This window comes from Cladophialophora psammophila (genome assembly GCF_000585535.1).
Source record: "Cladophialophora psammophila CBS 110553 chromosome Unknown aczJe-supercont1.3, whole genome shotgun sequence".
Lineage (NCBI taxonomy): Eukaryota > Fungi > Ascomycota > Eurotiomycetes > Chaetothyriales > Herpotrichiellaceae > Cladophialophora > Cladophialophora psammophila.
In genome coordinates, this window is record NW_006912924.1 from 207,194 (window position 1) to 224,012 (window position 16,819).

Sequence of the window (16,819 nt, forward strand, 5' to 3'; positions counted from 1 at the left end):
AAGCATCAGTGTCATTGGGACGCTGTGTCTATGTAGTGTAATGTGGGGAAAACGACCGAGACCTCCCCCTACGTATGTAACATACAAGCAAGAGACCCCTGTGTCCTCGGCAGGGAGATCACCACGGTTCAAAGCCCGTTTTCCCGTCTAGGAACGCCAACTGGTTTTGATCCAAGCGGCTGGAGTGTATCCAACTATATCCGCCGGAGATATTTCTCGCCGGGGAACGAACATTTCGCCTTTGCGCCGTGTTCGATGCAAATAGTTTATCTGATGAATTAAACCGTCCGAGAAATTGGAGGGACATGAGCTCATCTTGTTGAGAGATGACAGAGGTGTCCGCGACGGGAGTGGGTAGTGCAACCGTGAAGGCAATGGCGATAGATGAATGTCGCCCACGCCTCACCCCTAAATAAAAAAAAATCCTGAGCAGAAGACCGAGTATGAGCGATAGGACGCCACAAATAGGTAAACAGTCGCTGGGAGATGCGACTTGACGCGGTCCTCAACACAGTTGTGCAAGTTCCTGGGAGCAAGGCTGCCCCAGCGTTAGCCCAGCAACAGTTGGACATGAACATGGGGAGTAACAAACAGGGCGCAACAGAGTCTCAGAGATCCAGTGGAACAGCGTTTCCGGACGGATAAGTCATGATCACGCCATAGAAAGTCATCTGCTTATTCCATTGACACCATTGGAGATCTTAGGTCCGATGACGGCTTTCTCTAATGCCTGCAAGACGTCCTTCTTGAGGTCGTCAGCATCCTCAACGCCACAGCTCAGTCTGACAAGATCGTCAAACACGCCAATGGCCTCACGTTGCTCCTTGGGGATGCCCGCATGGGTCATAGCACTAGGAACCTCGCAGAGACTTTCGACGCCTCCCAGGCTCTCGGCTAGGGTGAAGATTCGTGTTTGTTGACAGAATCTTTCTGCAGCAGCGTGCCCACCTTTGAGTCGGAAACTGAGCATCCCACCACCCATGCCGTCGCGATGCTGCTTGATGGCGATCGCTCTCTGCTTGTGAGAATCCAACCCAGGATAGTTCACGGCAATCACATGTGGCGATGCCTCCAGCGCTCGAGCAACAGCTAGTGCGTTCGTACTTGCCTCTCTTGCGCGTAGATGCAGGGTCTTGAGTCCTCGGTGGGCGAGCCAGCAATCGAATGGCGAAGGCACGGCTCCGATGGCATTTTGGAGAAATGTCAATCGCCCTTTGAGTTCGTCCGAGTTGAATGCCGCAACGCCCATAACAACATCTGAGTGTCCGTTGATGTATTTTGTCACAGAGTGCACCACAATGTCGGCTCCGTGATCTAGCGGATTTTGCACGTATGGCGACAAGAATGTATTGTCCACCACGACCAGAATGCCGTGTCTGTGGGCAACTGAAGCAACGTTCCTGATGTCGACCAGGCTCAGGGTGGGGTTTGAAGGACTCTCGATCCAGATCAGCTTTGTTTGCTCCCTGATCAACTCTTCGACGTCCAGTTCGATGGAGGGAGAGAATGTAACCTCGACTCCGTGTGCCAGCGCCACTTTTGTGAAATATCGATGGGTGCCACCGTAGACATCCGAGACAGATATGACATGTGAGCCCGAAGCGAGCGACTGTAGAATTGTAGCTGTTGTAGCTGAGCCCGAGGCAAATGCCAGAGCGAATCTCGCGTGCTCGAGTGCGGCCACAGCCTCTTCGAAATTGTCCCGGTTCGGGTTGGCGCTGCGACTGTACTCATACAGTCCAATGGGCTTGCCCACAGCCGTTTGTGCGAAGGTGGTAGACAGCGAGAGAGGCTCGATGACGGCGCCTGTGGAAGGGTCTATGGGTGCCCCAGCATGCACGGCAAGGGTGCCAAAATTGTAGACGGGGGAAGGGGCTCGAGCAGGCGTGACAATGCCGCCATCTTCGTTGGTCAAGATGCGCTCGTTGGGTCTAAGAGGACGAGGCGAGAGAGGGACGTGGACGGGAATAGTCATGACGGCTAGGGAGATTTGATGCTCTCTGCTCAGTTACAAGACAACGGTAAAGACGAAAGTGGTGTGTTGTTTGGGAGGCGGCGGGATCTTTCTGCGGGGTTCAACGAAAACGGGCTGGCGGTGAGAAGACGAATAGGAACGAGAACAGGAACAGAGAAGAGGGAGAGGTTATGTATTCGGACAGCACTGGATCATCTTGTTTGTAAGAAGAGCCATATTGTGGGGGTCAGTGACCCTAATTAGTATTATTTATCTTGATGGAATTCTCTCGTTGGGACGGCCAGTCATCTACAATATCATCAATCAAAAAACCGATGGGCAAGAGATGACGTGCTTTTTTGAGGGGAGGGGGGGGGGGTTTCCAGGAACTACGAGCGAGACCAGCTTGCCAGGCACCATCCAGGCACCACCCGGGCAGTTCTGAAAGACTAAGGGACCCCTACTTGTGCGCTCCGAGGCTCCTCCGCCTGTGCCTGCCAAAGGGCGTGACGAGTGATGACAAACTCATTCCAGGGGCAACACGCGTTGTAACACCAGACCTTGCACCAAGTCGCCGCTTACACGCGGCTTGCGTCGCCAGGTGATCGCAGGTCTGCTTGACAACTACAGACACCGGCTGCTCCTGTCTTCGCCGATAGGCCAAATCCGTAAGAGCGGTAAGGACATTGAGAGACCCATCAGCTCGTCGGGCACGCTTGGCGGTTGAGTCTGGTTAGCCAAATAAATCGGCCACCAAAAGTCCTCAGAAAGTGTCGATGAGAAGCATAGCCTTGTCCAACAAGCATAGGCATGCGCACAACCACGTTTGATCGGTTGCAGCTTCGTGTCACCACCAGTCAACACCACCCAACCCAGGCTCGCCCATTGATGCCTGAATCAGTTAGAGAAGCTCTCTCCGCCCATGATCTGGACCACTTACCTCGATAGAGTAGGGCACTCTATGCTCTATCACCGTCTCTGGCTCAGGCTCGCCCGGTTTCCGAATCTTGGGAGGTGACGGTGCTTGGTCATTCCACTTTTCGGCCTCGACTCGCACGTTGACTATGGTGCCTTCATCCAAGTAGATGGGGTCGCCTTCTGTCTCCCAGACCCAAGTCTTCTCGGCCTCGTTGCTTTGACGGCTCAGTATGAAGTTCGGACTTGTTGGCGCCTTGGTTCGACTCACTAGACACAACCCTCGAAAAGCATGGTCGGCGGGACAAAAATGTCGTCGAAGAATCGTGTTGTAACTAGAAGTTATGGTTTAGCTCGCTCGTTGAGAAGTGAGGTTTATGACTTACTTCGAATGCCTTCAGGTGTACATTTCTGGATGACGCCGGTAATGATCTCGCCTTTGAAGGGTCGAAATACAATCATTCGGAACTGGACTTAATGTTCCATCAGCTCAGAAGGCACCACTAAGGCGAAATCCTCGTGTACCATTCACATTGGCATTTCCCGTGCCATGACCGATCAGGCCATCAGAAGCTTTCAGCAGATCATACATGCAAATGCACAGCCCGACCTTTTGCACAATCTATCACTTTGGTCAGAAATTGAAGCCCGAGTGTGTCGGAGGGGCAGACTTTGTTTGAATATTTCTCGTTGATGCGATCTTCAAGGTCTTGTCGGGTAATTTGATTGTTCACAAATCCATGCGGCGGTATCTGGACCAGATCGTCGAAGGTGGTCTGCTAAATTAGTATTCCCTATGACCCGGACCCGACGGAGCAGTGAAGTAACCGTACGAGGATGAACATATTGCTACGTTATGCGCAGAAGGTTACGTGATGACGACTCGGACGGGACGAGATGTAGCATATTCTGGATCTGGAGTGTGAGATCGTGTACTGGGAAGCCGTCACAAATACGGACACAGTGAGTCGCAAGGGAAAAACTTTCTCTCCATTGAAGAGGCTTTGAGGGAGAACTCAACGTGGCGCCGCTTTGGGAAGGTCTTGGCGGCTGCTCCTCCTCGATAACGAATATCATTTCTTCGACGACTTCCAAACTTGGTTTTGCAAGTCCTACATAGCATACCAGTCCCCCAATGACCCCGGCGTCCTACGCTTTATATCCCACTGTCCGCAGAAAGGCCTTGCGCTTCGCAATGTCCGCGTCTCCTTCGATGCCTTTGGGACTGAAGCCATCCACAACGCCCAGGATTCCCCGTCCCTGCTGTGTCTGTGCCACAATGACCTCCACGGGATTAGCCGTCGCGCAGTAGATGCGGCAAACTTCAGGAACGGCGCGGATGGCGCCGAGGATGTTGAGAGGATACATATCGCGTAGGAAGATGATGAAGCTATGGCCGGCCCCGATGGACATGGCGTTTTTCTGGGCCAAGGCGACGAGCTCCGGGTCGGTTCCTGAATAGCGGATTAAACAGACGTCCGACGCTTCGCAGAAGGCGAGGCCGAATTTGGCGCCCGGGACAGCATTGAATATAGCTTCATGAAGGTCTTCCACCGTCTTGATGAAATGAGAGTGGCCGAGGATCAGATTCAGGCCTTGGGGATTATCGACGAGGACGGTTTTGAGTTCCATGTCTTCCTGCTGTGTTTTGCTCTTGGGAAATTGATCACTCTGGTGTCCGTATTAGCTCTGAAGGGTGTGTTGATCGGCCTTATTAACCTGACTGGTATCCAAGTCAACTCGATCAGGTGATGTTCAACTCTCACCTGTTTTATGTCATGCCGCCATAGGCTCCGATCCATTCAGCACTCGGCACCTTCTTCGAATCCACGGTCGCGTGACGGACCGTCTCTGATGTAGGAGGTCTTTGCATGGCATGAACACGGTTGTGAGCACATTGTTACCTTCCTCCGTCTCCATCCCGTTCGATCATACATACTGCAGTCTAGGTCCTTGGAAATGAGGATGTTGTCCTTGGTCTGGTTCCACGGTAGTCTCATATGGAAATACATTGGCCATCAAAGCAGCAATCCTGAGATATCAGCCTGTGACTTATTACTCCATGGTCTGTGAAGGGGATGTAATTTCCTCCAGAAATTGTGTTCTGTCCCGGGAGCAACGGTGGGAAGCGGAAGGTGAGCTGGGGGCAAGCAGAGCGGCGAGCAAGGTACAATCTCGCTCGCAATTCCAACACTGGAAAATGCAGTTTCTACGGGACATACGCAAGGAATCTTCGAAGAAGATCACTAGATCCCAGCGAGATTCCCGTACACCGAACGAAGCCCCAACGCAAATCAAGATGACAGTTCAGGTTGAATGCAGTCCACTCAAGGCTTCAAGATGGCCCTCGACCAAGAAAAGGACGCTCATGCTCAACCCATGGTTAGGTCTCTCGCCTTCCTATGAATGGTATTTGTACGCCATGTGCGTGTCTTGATCCTATTAATCATGCCGAGCCACGATAGACGAGTCTCCATCACATGAAATATTAAACTCGTCAATGCCGCAAAGTATGAGCTTTGTTGTAGCCAAATACGACAGGTTGAGAGTCTCAACCATACTCGGTACTCGACCACCATCATTTTGAAGGCTTTTGCGCTCCTCTGCGCTCACGGTGTGGCAGAGTTTTCGATCATTCAACAAGTCGCAAGTTCTGATGCAAACATCCCTCACAGATTCTTCCATGTCATCGTCCCATTTGAAAGCATTATATCGGTCGCCAGCACCAGGAGAGATGCGTGCTACGATACTTTGCCGTCGTGCCCCGAGCTTCTCCATGGAGTCGATGAGATTTCCAACGACGTTGCGAACGAGGGGCTTCCAATCCGCGTGGGAAAGGCCGAGTATCCGCGTACATGGGTCATACAACAAGATTGCTGGACAGTCCGCGCCTTGCACAGCGAGAACACGACCCAGGGACCGAGTTGCGATCGCGTCGTATGCGACAGGCTGATGAGTCTGCGTGACCGGCAACAAGGTTTGTGATGTCGGGTGCGTGACCCATCCCAATCTTCCTGCTTGATGGCTTCGCCAGAATGAGGCCTGGCACCGTTAGGAGGAAGCACATTTCCGGGCTCGAAACCAACATTATGAGCGCGCTTCTGAAGGTTTGCACGGGAATGCCTTGGAACATGCCTGGAATCCGAAGTTGCTGGTCGGTGGAATGAGAAGTGTTTGTTGTAGGACCCGACCCTTTCCGCGGTGAAAGCACCTCCAATCTCTTTCCATTGCTCGAAGACAGGGCATATTGGGTGCTGATAAAGAGTATCTTGATGTTGCGGGCGCAATGTCATCAACATTATCAGTCGATGGTGAACTCAACGAAGGACGATGGGAGGCGGTTCTAGCTAGATCCAACCAAGAAATACTCCCCTGCGATTGTCTTTATGCAGTTGCGAGAGGCATATCCTCAAGGAGGGGGGGGGCAACACATCATGGACAAGGCTTGACAAGGCTAATACGGACTCCCGAAGTGGCTATGGCTCAGCCAGCCCAGACGAATTCATGCACCGCCACATGCGGCCAGACCCAAGCGTGCGTGGCGTACCGAGAGGATCATTCGTATTCTCTAGCATTGTAGAGTTAGAGAAAATACGGATTTACCACCGGTTGGAGTTATCCTGAGAAAGTGAATTTGCGGTACCACACTATTCCGGAGCAGGAGAGGGAATTCACCGATTGCGTCGCAGCCTTGCGGCGGTCGCAGGACCAACCAAAAATTTAACCGGCGGACACCCGCTCGCCTTGCCAACCGCGCAATCATTTCCAGACTTTGCTGCTTGGATATGTACAGGCGTTCTTGACTTGTATCGTGTATCTGCATGGGTTAACAAGTATCTCAGCGGTGAGACCCCCGCTCGTTGTTGCACCTTCTGGATGTCGAGCCAGCCCTTCACCTTCCCTCCTCCGCCTCCGCCTCCCAAGCGAACCGAAGGCGCGTCCCAGCCAACCCAAGCCTTTCAGAACAGCAGGGGGTCGTTTAGAGGGGCTCATTCTTACAGAGGAAATACAAGAGGCGGTCGTGGAGGACATGGAAGTTATCGTCCGGGACCCACTACCTCATCCGCGGTGTACGGCCAGAGTGTGTCCCATAAACCCTTAAACAACGGTCCACAACGGGGTGGTTTTCTCAACCCGCCACAGAAGCGGGATCACAACACTGCATTCCACCCGGGCCACCAACATCGTCCGCGTCCTACAGCTGCGCCCGCGGTACCTAGCTTCAATGCCACAATCGAACACCTTCTGGCCCGCAGGCCGTCTAGTGAACAAACTAGCCAGAACTCACCGGAACCAAAGAAAGTAGAGCCCAAGAAACACAACCTCCTTGGATTGACTCCCGCAAAATTTGACCAAGATTCGGATCCAGAAGACGACGAAGATGAAGAACAGCGCCTGGCGAACAAGACGACGCCAGGCGTGGGTAGTTATATGTTCGAATATAACGGCCATCCTCTCGCTCTCCGGACTCGAGAGGAGATATTAAGTTGGCTTGCAGAAAGAAAACGGCGATTCCCTACACAAGCGAGGATAGAGGCGGCAAAGAAGGAGGCCGAAGAGAAGAAGAGAAAATGGGAGGAAGAGCAGAAGGCGAAACGGGAGGCCAGAAAAGAGGCTCTAGCCAAAAGAGACCAAGAAAGAGCTGAAAAACAAAAGGCAATTAGAAAAGCGAAACAAGCACGCGAGCAGGAGCGGAGGCTTGACAGGGACGACAAGACCGAAAATATGGATGCTACCGCTCGAGCAAAATTAAAGGCCGATAAGCTACGAAAAAGAGCTCTGAAGGCGCAGCAGGAACTAGAGAAGGCGGAGGAAGCATTGCGGCTTGCTGAGACGAAAGAGAATACTTCGGTATCTCTGAGCGGCGCCACGGGACCCAGTCCATCTCCTACCACAGAAGCCGCCGACGTCTCGTCCAACTCGGATCTCACAGACTCAGAAGCGACCTCGTCCTCTGGCTCATCCATAACTTCTGGCTCAGACTCCGGCACAGATTCGGATGCTAGCTCGGATTCCGATTCTAGCCCAGAAATCACGAGCAGTAAACAGGTGTCTCGTGCTCATCCCTCTCTTCGACCAGGGCCGCGAACGGCAAGAGGGCGAATGCCTCAGCCCTGCAAACACTTTGTTAAGTACAAAACTTGCAAATGGGGTTCAAGCTGCCGCTATTCGCATGATTTGCCTCGAAAGAACGGGAGAAGCGATACAGGAGCACGCATGAGCCAGGGCGAGAATTTGACAACTACCACTGCTGGCAACGTGCGGAGAAAAGGACTGTGGCAAGTCATGGTCGAGAAGGAAAGAGAAGAGAGTAGGAAACGCCTGCTAGCTGCCATCATTACGCTGGGCGAGAGAGGACTGCTAGAAAATCCATTACAGAAGGCGGATGATACTGGATAAGTGTGCCAACATTGTCATTCCGCGTCTATAATACTATACATAATTCTAACAGAGCGAAGTGTTCACGCACTCACCAGCGTCTCGGAAATTTCCTTCCGGTTATATATCTCCCCTGAATTCTCCCGCTCATAGTCTCTGCAAAGCACACTCACCAAGAATTCTCTCCCTTCTGTCCCTTCCCGAATCCCAGGCCTGCCGCCGCGTCCACCACCCGCCAGAGGGAAACAATGCATTTGGCCTTCCCAGACCAACCATCTCCCCGACACGCCGAGCCTCTGGCATTTGCGCATGAATTCCAACCCGTCAGGAGCTAGCACGTCGTGCGTGCCCAGGACGCCGTGCACGTGTACGTTTCTAGCCCGCAGCGCGTGGAAGGCTGTGTCGGCGTTGAGGAGAGGCGAGACGCTGGGGTCGGATAGTGGGATGGGTTCAGGATTGTGTGAAGAGGAGGACCGTTGTTGGTCTTGGTCCTTCCTTGCCTTCCGGTTCGCATTGCCATCGTCGTTGTCGTTACTGTTACTGGTGGTCCCGGCGGTCCCGGCCCAGACCTCTGCGACTTGTCTCGCCATCTGCGCTGTAAGGACGCGGTCGAACTTGTCTGCTTTGCGGATTTCCGGGTTGCTGTGCGTCAGGTCCGTCGGACCCGAGATGTTGATCAAGGATGTGAGCGGGAAGTTATCATTCGTCCTCGTTCTTTGTGTCTCTTTGGGTCCATCGTCGTCAGCAGCAGCTGGCGAGTGGGCTCCGGAAGGGGCGTCCTGCTTCTTCTGCTGTTGCTGCTGTGGTTGTGGTAGTGCCAGTTCATGGTAATTCTGCACGGCCCAGAATCCCAGACTCAGTACGACGTTGCCACCGCTGCTGTCGCCCATCAAGCTCAGCGTGTGCCCATTTTCCGATGCCGCGTCCATCACCTTCCCCAGCCACTTCCTTAGAATCTCCAGACTGTCACTCGCCGGACTGTTCGGTGCCAACGGGTAACTCACGAGAACCAGTTCGATCTCTGCGCCTGGCTCGGCATCCTGATCCAGGCCGTTCGCGTGTTGGCCCCTGCCGGCCAATGGTCTGCTGCAGTAATGGCTCGCGAGGTCCTGCGAGAGGTACGTCAGGAAGCGCCAGTGCTCAGGCGCGGGAGGAGATTGAAACCCCCCGCCGCAGAAGTAGTAGACGCGGTGTTTGCGCCGGACGCCTGGATGATGACCCGTAGTCCGCCCTGTGCCAGCGCCAGCGCCAACGCCATCTTTCACCAACTCATCCGTGGGATTACCATCCTTGGCCTTTTGGACGTTCCCTCTCCCCTCTCCCTTCCTCTTCCCCGGAGCTGGGTGGAAACAATACATCCATACGCCTTCACACATCGTCTCTTGGATCACTACGTCCCGCTTCCTCGGCGAAACAAGACGCGGCGAGCCCGCCGGCTGCGCGCGATTGCTGGGCCGAACGAGACGGGGGCGAAGCGGTTTGATCACAGCGCGCAGGACGCGGTAGAGGAGCGAGAGGTCAGAGCGGGTGGTTATTTCCATCCCCGTTTCCGGTTCCAGTTCCAGTTCCATGCTGGACCGTGATCCTTGCGGCCTCGATTGGGCTTCGGGGGCTGGTGATGGTGATTTCCAAAGTGAGGCTTTGTCACTGATCTCCTGCCTCCCCCACAACGTGGTGAGTTTGCTCCGTAGTGCGTAGTTATATATGCATCGACCGCCATGTTGGCACGCGGAGGATACCAAATCCAGATCTCGGGGCGGAGGAAGAAAGTCGGCGACGTCACGATCCATTCACGGACTCGCACGGACAGACAGTGAAACCTGCCTCGCTACCACTCTTACCTGCATGTACACCGAGTATTTTGAATACTCGTATGGAGGGGAATTACTCCTGTCCTCTAGAGCCTCTCGTGGATGCAATTGAGCCGCACTCCCCTTCCTTCCATCCATCCCATTCCGTCTCATCCGCTCAACTAAGCAACCGACAAATTGACGAACCGACACAAGGCTGAGAAGTCAATCAGCTTTAGCCACAGAAAAACTACGAGCCGCTAATTACGCCACTTTCGTGAGAAGCGAGCGTACCTTGAGCCAGCATTAGTGAGTTGATCAACTGCCAGATCCGCCTCCCCCTCCTGCCGAGATCTTTAAATGCCTAATAAAACTAATAAGACGGGCCAGAAACTATTAACCACGTTCACTACAGGCAATTACGGTGTACAAGAACTCACTCCAGACCATGACTGGACCAGCTTTCCAAACAACGATGGATATCCACATATGGCGTATAATGCCACGCTGTCGGCCGCTGTGTTATATTATTGCTGTTCAAATGCCCGAGGTAGACAGACCTGCACATTGGCGAAAAAGGAAATCCCTGTTACATCTTTTGACAGTCTTTTCCGTTCTTTAGCCACATGGCCCCTCTCAGACATTCGGAACTGGGGCCTGGACCAGAATCTCCCTCTAGTCCATCCATTCTCTCGCTCTGCACCCAAGTCCTCTTTGGATTTAAAAACCACGCTTATCTGCGGGCGTCATTCGTCTCGGTCTGGCTCTCATTGCGGCCAATGACAGGCATCCCAATCGAAGCCTCCGAAATCCACTCCCAAGTTTTCAGCGACTCTTGGCAGATCCATATGTCCAGACTGCGGAGGTAGGTCGGCACCGTGTAAAACAAACCTTGAAAGGTTGAGAGGTTTTTGCGGAAGGGACGCATATGATAAGCATGGCATCGTGCTTTCAACGTACGGGTTTTCTGTCGATAAACCTGGGACCGGGGTAGACCAGAAAGGATCGGACATTGGTGGGACTCGAGGTACCGCCGACCAAGTTGCATTGCTTCCAGCTGGATTCGGGAAATAACCAGACGCACTAGAAGCCCCAAAAATCGGCTTCAAATTGCCATATGTCGCTTCCGGTGAGACAGCTTGATCTCCGGAGTTCATCTTGTTTAGTTCGTCCTTGCTTTGTGGCGCTTGAGCAAGAGGAGCATATAACGGAGGTTGTGGTTGGGTGATCTTTTCTGGCCTTGGTGTATCCACGAGAGGATCTGCCCTAGAGGGTCGAGACGAACCTCTACGACAGTTGGCCTTGGAGGCAAGCCGAGGGATACGTCTAGGAGGTAATTTAGGCAGATCCGATCGTTCCCAGGGAAGGGATTGCTCTTTAGATAGCGGAGTGGACGACGAAGATGCGTCTGGTTCGGAAGAATCAAGGCTTGCAAGAACCTTCCTTGATGCTCGCTTCATGCGAAGATCGCGTCGACGTCGCCTCGATACGTCAGTTTCATCCAAAGACCCACGACAGCGACAGTAAGCTGTGTTGTTCATGTTCACTCCACATTTGTAACAGAAACGCGATCCACACGAGCAATTCATGTTGCTGCAGCCGTCAATTCTCTCGACCAGATTCTTGCAGCCAGGACATTGCTTCCATTGCTTGCTTCTAGCAAGTTGACGATCTCTCACGTCCATTAAATCCTCAAGACCCTTGCAGGTGGTTCCATCACCCCCCACATGGCCGTCGCGTCCTTGTTTGCATTCGGCACAGGTTTGGACACCACATTTGCTGCACAAAACAAACTTTTCCGTGGTGTTCTGGATCTGGGTCAAGGGAATGTGACGACTGCAGAATTTGTTTGAACAGTAGACCGGGTTGGGGGTTGAGTATTCTTCCTGCACATCAAGATAGCGAGAGAGAACTTCTTGGTCAAGATACTGCTGAAGTGGGCCCACATCTACGGGCTGCCAACCACCGCAGCATTTTGGAGGCCACGACATTTTGTTGGCGATACCAACGCTGACAAGATGATTCAGACAAGGCCGGCAGTAGCAATGGCCACAACTTAGGGAGATGGGGTCCTCCAGTGGATCGAGACACGCTCGGCAGGTTACGATATCGCTACTACCAGACAAATCGGTGCGAAACCCAGGCGAGGTAGACTCCAGAGGGCGCTTTCGGCCGGCGATGGTCTGTGGATCCCTGAGTACAAGGCTAGGATAGGCGGGATAGGACACGGAACCATCAAATGGCCTGGTCATCCATTGATGATCCCCTGAGAAGCTGTCTGAAGGCTCTTTTGTTAGAGCCGCATGTTCAGTAGTACCTCCGGAATCGTCGGAGACAGGGCCAGGGACGAGATCCATGGGATCCACTTGACGCGGCTGGCTCATCATTTCGTTGCTTGAGCCTGCCGTTTGTTCAAGAACTTCAACATTGGACAGAGTAAAAGTGTCCGATTCTCCGTACCAGAATCTGAGAAAATCAAGGAGATCTCCCTGGGTAGATGAATTATTCTGCCCTACCCTGCGCAAAGTGACGGTCGGTAGGGTTGAGACAAGGCTGTTTGAGACCGGCCCAACCGCAGGGTAGACACAGTTCACACGACGCCCTGAGCTAATCTGACTCCCTGCTCCTCGTCTTCTTGCATTGTTCACCATTCTCCAAACTGTAGGTAGCGGAGGAAGGAAATGGGAGGTTGGGGATGTTCGGGCGTCGGGGGGGACCAGAGTGGCACACTTCATGTTGCAGCCACCTAAGGAACAAGTCCGGAGACACCTAGGAAGATGTCGAGGAGATTTCTTTGAGCTGCGCCAATGTGTTTTGAAGCTTAACGGTATTCAGCCTTGTGACGCTGGAGAAGACAACATCAGTTGCAACAATGTGTGGATGAGAGATCTGTTTGTCGTAAGCAAGGAAGGAAAATAGATAGTCTACAGCAACAGTGACAGAGATGAAGAGGCAGTCAAATATGTCCAGGTAACAGGTGGGAGGACGAGGCGAGCAAGGAAGGACGAGGACATGTTGGACAAGTTACTGCAATGACCGTCGAGCGGTGATTGACGTCGATAGGCGGGGAAGCAGCAAGCTGGTAGGCAGTGCTGCTGTCACTTGCTGTCACTTGTTGTCACTTGTGCTACCTTGGCAGCTCCGAGTCGTCAGTTCACGAGGCAGAAGGCAGCCATCTGTCTGCTCTGCAACATGCGCTCAATCCCGGACTCCTTCTCGGTCCTAGCCAGCCATTAACCTCACTGTCTTGAACAAGATTGTCTAAGCATTCTCCACCCAATCGTCTCCCAAAAGTGGGCAAGATGCACGCAGGCAGATGAAAAAGCGAGCACGAAGAAAGAGGGGGGCACAAATTGAAGCTGCCAGTGAGACAAGAGCTTGCCCTTTCGTCTGGGAAGGATGCGCAACAACAAAGATGGTGGTGACAGCTGGTTTTGAGGTGAAGCAGATTGTATCCCTTCTCGTTCCCCGGCGAGGATTCGGCATGACTTTTGCCCGATGGGGTTTGTGAGAATTCGTCACAATACACGACAGGTGTATAGAGAAGAGGAGGAACGGGCCAAGAAGAAAGGACTTGATTCATCATGGAAGCCTTTGTGGCATCGCTGCGGACGCTTTTGGAGGAACATCGTTCCACTGACTCCTGGGGGATGTTTGTGATCATTGTTCGCCACGTAGACAGCATGTTTTCCCGTTTGCTGCTGTATGATATCGCCATCATCATCGTTGCTGCTTCTCTATTCTGCTCTCCATTTTCCAGACTCTACGAAGACCTGCTCAAGTGCTGATGGTGCTTCACTAGTGCTTCAATCACTACCTCGACATATTGCTTAATCACCATCTATTCCTAGCTCAACCACAATGACTTCCGCACCGAGAAACATATCCAACCGTCCAGCACTACCGGTCTATCATGCCGAATGCGATGCCCCCAGCTTTCCCACCAAAACTCAGGCATATTCTGAGAGTGAAAGTCCTGACGCTCTCACTCCGATTTCGTCCACCAGTGGCCAACCTGCCACTCCGGCTGACAGCGAAACCAGCGGGTCTGCAATCAGCGAAGTCACCGCCAAACTGCACCCTGACCTTGACCGGAAGCTGGAAGCCCTCGTCTTTGCGGAGGAAATAGTACCTCCTCGTGGACAGTCTGCGGATGATCTTCCCACCGAAGTGCCTGCCCCGACTTCGAGAGATCCGTTCGGATTCGTGTGTGCCTTTGGGTTCACGGGATCATTCGACGAGCCACCGGCCGTTCCCAGGACGAAAGGTGCCTTCCTCACTGCAATCAGAGGCGAGATTGAGGGAATCGGCATGATCCAGAGAGGGCTTCAGTCGTACCAGAACGCCATCAATTCCCGAAAATACCATACCTTCAGCCCCAGATTTCTCATCGATCAGAATACTGCCACTGTGATTACACTCGACCAGTTGGATCAAATAACGACCCACTTGAAGAAACTCGAGGAGGAAGTTCAAGAGATGGAGAATGAAGAGGAGGTCCGGGAGGAACTTATGGAGGCGTTCAGGCAAGCGCAACCTTGGGTGATGCGTACACGGGCCATCCTACGACATTGCCATGTTTTCTACAAGATCAATTTCGTCCTGGCCACTGGGACGCAGAACACACAGCATTGAAGAGGTGGACATGTTTGAGAACAACAGCCATGGCACCTTGGCAAGCAATGAGCGCATGCAAATATGATACAGCACAAGGGTGTAAAAGGCTCTGTCTCGAGGATGGCTCGTTGAAGTGACAAGAGGAACACCTGCAGTTGCCTTGGTTGGGAAAATGATGGAATCTGTCTTCGTTTTCGTGTTTCACCTCGTTTCTTCCGTAGAAACCACCGGCTCACTTGGCCACCGTCTCTGAATTCCCTTATCTTCTCTTCCATCCTCGATCTAAATCATGTCTTGCCGTAGCCGGAGGTTCATTGGCTGCGGCGACCGTTCTCTGTTCACGGACACCGTTACTCAGCAGGTATGCAGAGCCCAACGATAAGCCGACATGCCGCAGACACCGCAGTGGTGCTGGAAACGAGCCAAACACCTCAACCGAGCCAACAGCTTACCCAATGGGCTGATAAGCGGTCTGCTCCCTCGGACCCAGCTATGCCAGCACCCAATCGTGTCTGTCTCTTATCACGGTCTTGCAGAGGTCAAAGAGGTCCAGACTTACCAAGACTGACGCAGCCGGTCTTCTGGGCCTCCGTTTTTACCGACCAAGAAGAGCCCCATAAAAGGATGCACTGGCTTCTGCCATCGGACTTGGTCAGGGTTCAACGGGTGGCGCTGGCTAAGGAAAGGCCGATCTTCAATCACCCCCTGCTGCCTCACGGCCCTGACATCCAGGCTTCGGGAGATGCTGCTAACTATCTTAGGCCCCAACTCCAGGCATCGAGGGGTAAGCAGGGGGGGGAGGAAATGAGGGGCAGCCAGGGGGGAAAAATCCCATAAACAATAGTGACAACAATGAAACAAGTCTGAACTGGCGAGCTGGCAACTGACCATCCGCTGCTGATCGACGGCGGTCTTCAGGCCTTTCTGCAACTTCACATGCCATTCGCTCGCGAACCTCAGTCTCAGCATCTTCGATTCTTCACCGCCTGAAGCTCGACCGTGGGTCGAGTTCGCGCACACGCGAACTTGACCCCTCCATCGTCTCAAAGCTAACGGCACCGACTGCGGCGACATGCGGCGCCTTGCTCGATCCAGCGGGCCGTCACCAACGGTCACGCGTTTTCATTTGGCATCAGGATCAATCGGTGAGGACCATGCTTGCCCTGATTGGGTCTTTCACACACGACGTGGCCTTCAATTCTTTCGCTTTCAGGCGTGGGGCTAGCCTGAATCAAATTGTGCAATCCACCCTGCTCCCAATCGAGAGTTTAGCAGAAGGGTGACTTTCTGAAGGAAATGAGGGGTGGAGGGGCAACACGATGGCCAGGGTGAGTGGTTATATAAACAACGCCGTCCATGGTGGCACGGCTTTCTTCTTTCTCTTCCTCTTCAAGCTTCTCAAAGCCCAAGTCTTGTACCAGTCCCTCTTCCAGGCAAATCATACTTGACCCTCCCAACTATATCCTCCACCCCACAACACATTCGCCATGGCCGACGAAGCTACCAAGGCACACCTCCGCACCAAGTTCGACAAGCTCACCGCTGACGACTTCAAGGAGGTTGCTGGCAACAAGGAGGCCCTCGCCACCAAGGTCGCCGAGAAATACGGCATCTCCAAGGAGGAGGCCACCAAGCAAGTTGAGGAGGGTTTCGCCGGCAAATAAGTAGCCAAACACCTTTGGCCCAGCGGTTCAACCCTCGAAGCTCTTCCCCTCCAGTCAATTTATCCAACCCTTCTCCGCCAATCGAGACAGCAGTCGCATCACCTCCAAAGGGGGAAGATGGAAAGAAGAAGAGTTTTGGAAATGTTACATACCGTGCCCACACGCAGTTGGATGGGTTCTTCATAGCGCAAGGAGTCACAAAAAGCCTGCCAACGATTCATCATGCCTCGACAAGCTCAAAGAGTTGATAGAACAAAGGGAACAATGCATATTTCCATAAGGACATTCCGCAGCACTTCGTATTGATCTCCTGGCTTTCTGCTTCCGTTTGTCAAACTCTGTGCTATCTCGAACCGAGCTTACGTGCCAGTGGCACGCTGTGTTACCCACATGACTGACTGCCAAAGCGAGCCCAACGTGCTTTTTCCCTTTTGTTGTGCCCCTTTTTGTTTCAGCCTCACGCGCCATATATGTCGCAGCCTGCCTAACCCGGCAACGTA

General features: G+C 53.1%; 8 protein-coding genes across 8 annotated transcripts; 3 read left to right on the forward strand and 5 right to left on the reverse strand.

The window, feature by feature from the left end:
• Positions 1 to 667: 667 nt before the first annotated feature.
• A1O5_02270 (cystathionine gamma-lyase) lies at positions 668 to 1,975 on the reverse strand (the record flags this gene model as incomplete). Its single annotated transcript, XM_007742886.1, has 1 exon — positions 668 to 1,975. The coding sequence occupies one exon, from the start codon at positions 1,973 to 1,975 to the stop codon at positions 668 to 670; it is 1,308 nt and encodes a 435-aa protein (XP_007741076.1).
• Positions 1,976 to 2,801: 826 nt separating this feature from the next.
• A1O5_02271 (DNA-directed RNA polymerase III subunit RPC8) lies at positions 2,802 to 3,714 on the reverse strand (the record flags this gene model as incomplete). The annotated part of the gene is made up of 7 exons (XM_007742887.1): positions 2,802 to 2,846; positions 2,895 to 3,087; positions 3,141 to 3,204; positions 3,256 to 3,342; positions 3,395 to 3,491; positions 3,541 to 3,645; positions 3,703 to 3,714. 7 exons carry the CDS (start codon positions 3,712 to 3,714, stop codon positions 2,802 to 2,804), a joined length of 603 nt encoding a protein of 200 aa, XP_007741077.1.
• A 304-nt stretch (positions 3,715 to 4,018) lies between these two features.
• On the reverse strand, positions 4,019 to 4,501 carry A1O5_02272 (uncharacterized protein; the record flags this gene model as incomplete). The annotated part of the gene is made up of 1 exon (XM_007742888.1): positions 4,019 to 4,501. One exon carries the CDS (start codon positions 4,499 to 4,501, stop codon positions 4,019 to 4,021), a length of 483 nt encoding a protein of 160 aa, XP_007741078.1.
• A 2,244-nt stretch (positions 4,502 to 6,745) lies between these two features.
• Positions 6,746 to 8,269, forward strand: A1O5_02273 (uncharacterized protein; the record flags this gene model as incomplete). The annotated part of the gene is made up of 1 exon (XM_007742889.1): positions 6,746 to 8,269. The coding sequence occupies one exon, from the start codon at positions 6,746 to 6,748 to the stop codon at positions 8,267 to 8,269; it is 1,524 nt and encodes a 507-aa protein (XP_007741079.1).
• Positions 8,270 to 8,331: 62 nt separating this feature from the next.
• On the reverse strand, positions 8,332 to 9,819 carry A1O5_02274 (uncharacterized protein; the record flags this gene model as incomplete). Its single annotated transcript, XM_007742890.1, has 1 exon — positions 8,332 to 9,819. One exon carries the CDS (start codon positions 9,817 to 9,819, stop codon positions 8,332 to 8,334), a length of 1,488 nt encoding a protein of 495 aa, XP_007741080.1.
• Positions 9,820 to 11,552: 1,733 nt separating this feature from the next.
• On the reverse strand, positions 11,553 to 12,146 carry A1O5_02275 (uncharacterized protein; the record flags this gene model as incomplete). Its single annotated transcript, XM_007742891.1, has 1 exon — positions 11,553 to 12,146. A coding segment is annotated over one exon (594 nt), but the record flags the coding sequence as incomplete, so codon positions are not given.
• Positions 12,147 to 13,899: 1,753 nt separating this feature from the next.
• On the forward strand, positions 13,900 to 14,673 carry A1O5_02276 (uncharacterized protein; the record flags this gene model as incomplete). The annotated part of the gene is made up of 1 exon (XM_007742892.1): positions 13,900 to 14,673. One exon carries the CDS (start codon positions 13,900 to 13,902, stop codon positions 14,671 to 14,673), a length of 774 nt encoding a protein of 257 aa, XP_007741082.1.
• A 1,469-nt stretch (positions 14,674 to 16,142) lies between these two features.
• A1O5_02277 (uncharacterized protein) lies at positions 16,143 to 16,319 on the forward strand (the record flags this gene model as incomplete). Its single annotated transcript, XM_007742893.1, has 1 exon — positions 16,143 to 16,319. The coding sequence occupies one exon, from the start codon at positions 16,143 to 16,145 to the stop codon at positions 16,317 to 16,319; it is 177 nt and encodes a 58-aa protein (XP_007741083.1).
• Between the last annotated feature and the right edge of the window lie 500 nt (positions 16,320 to 16,819).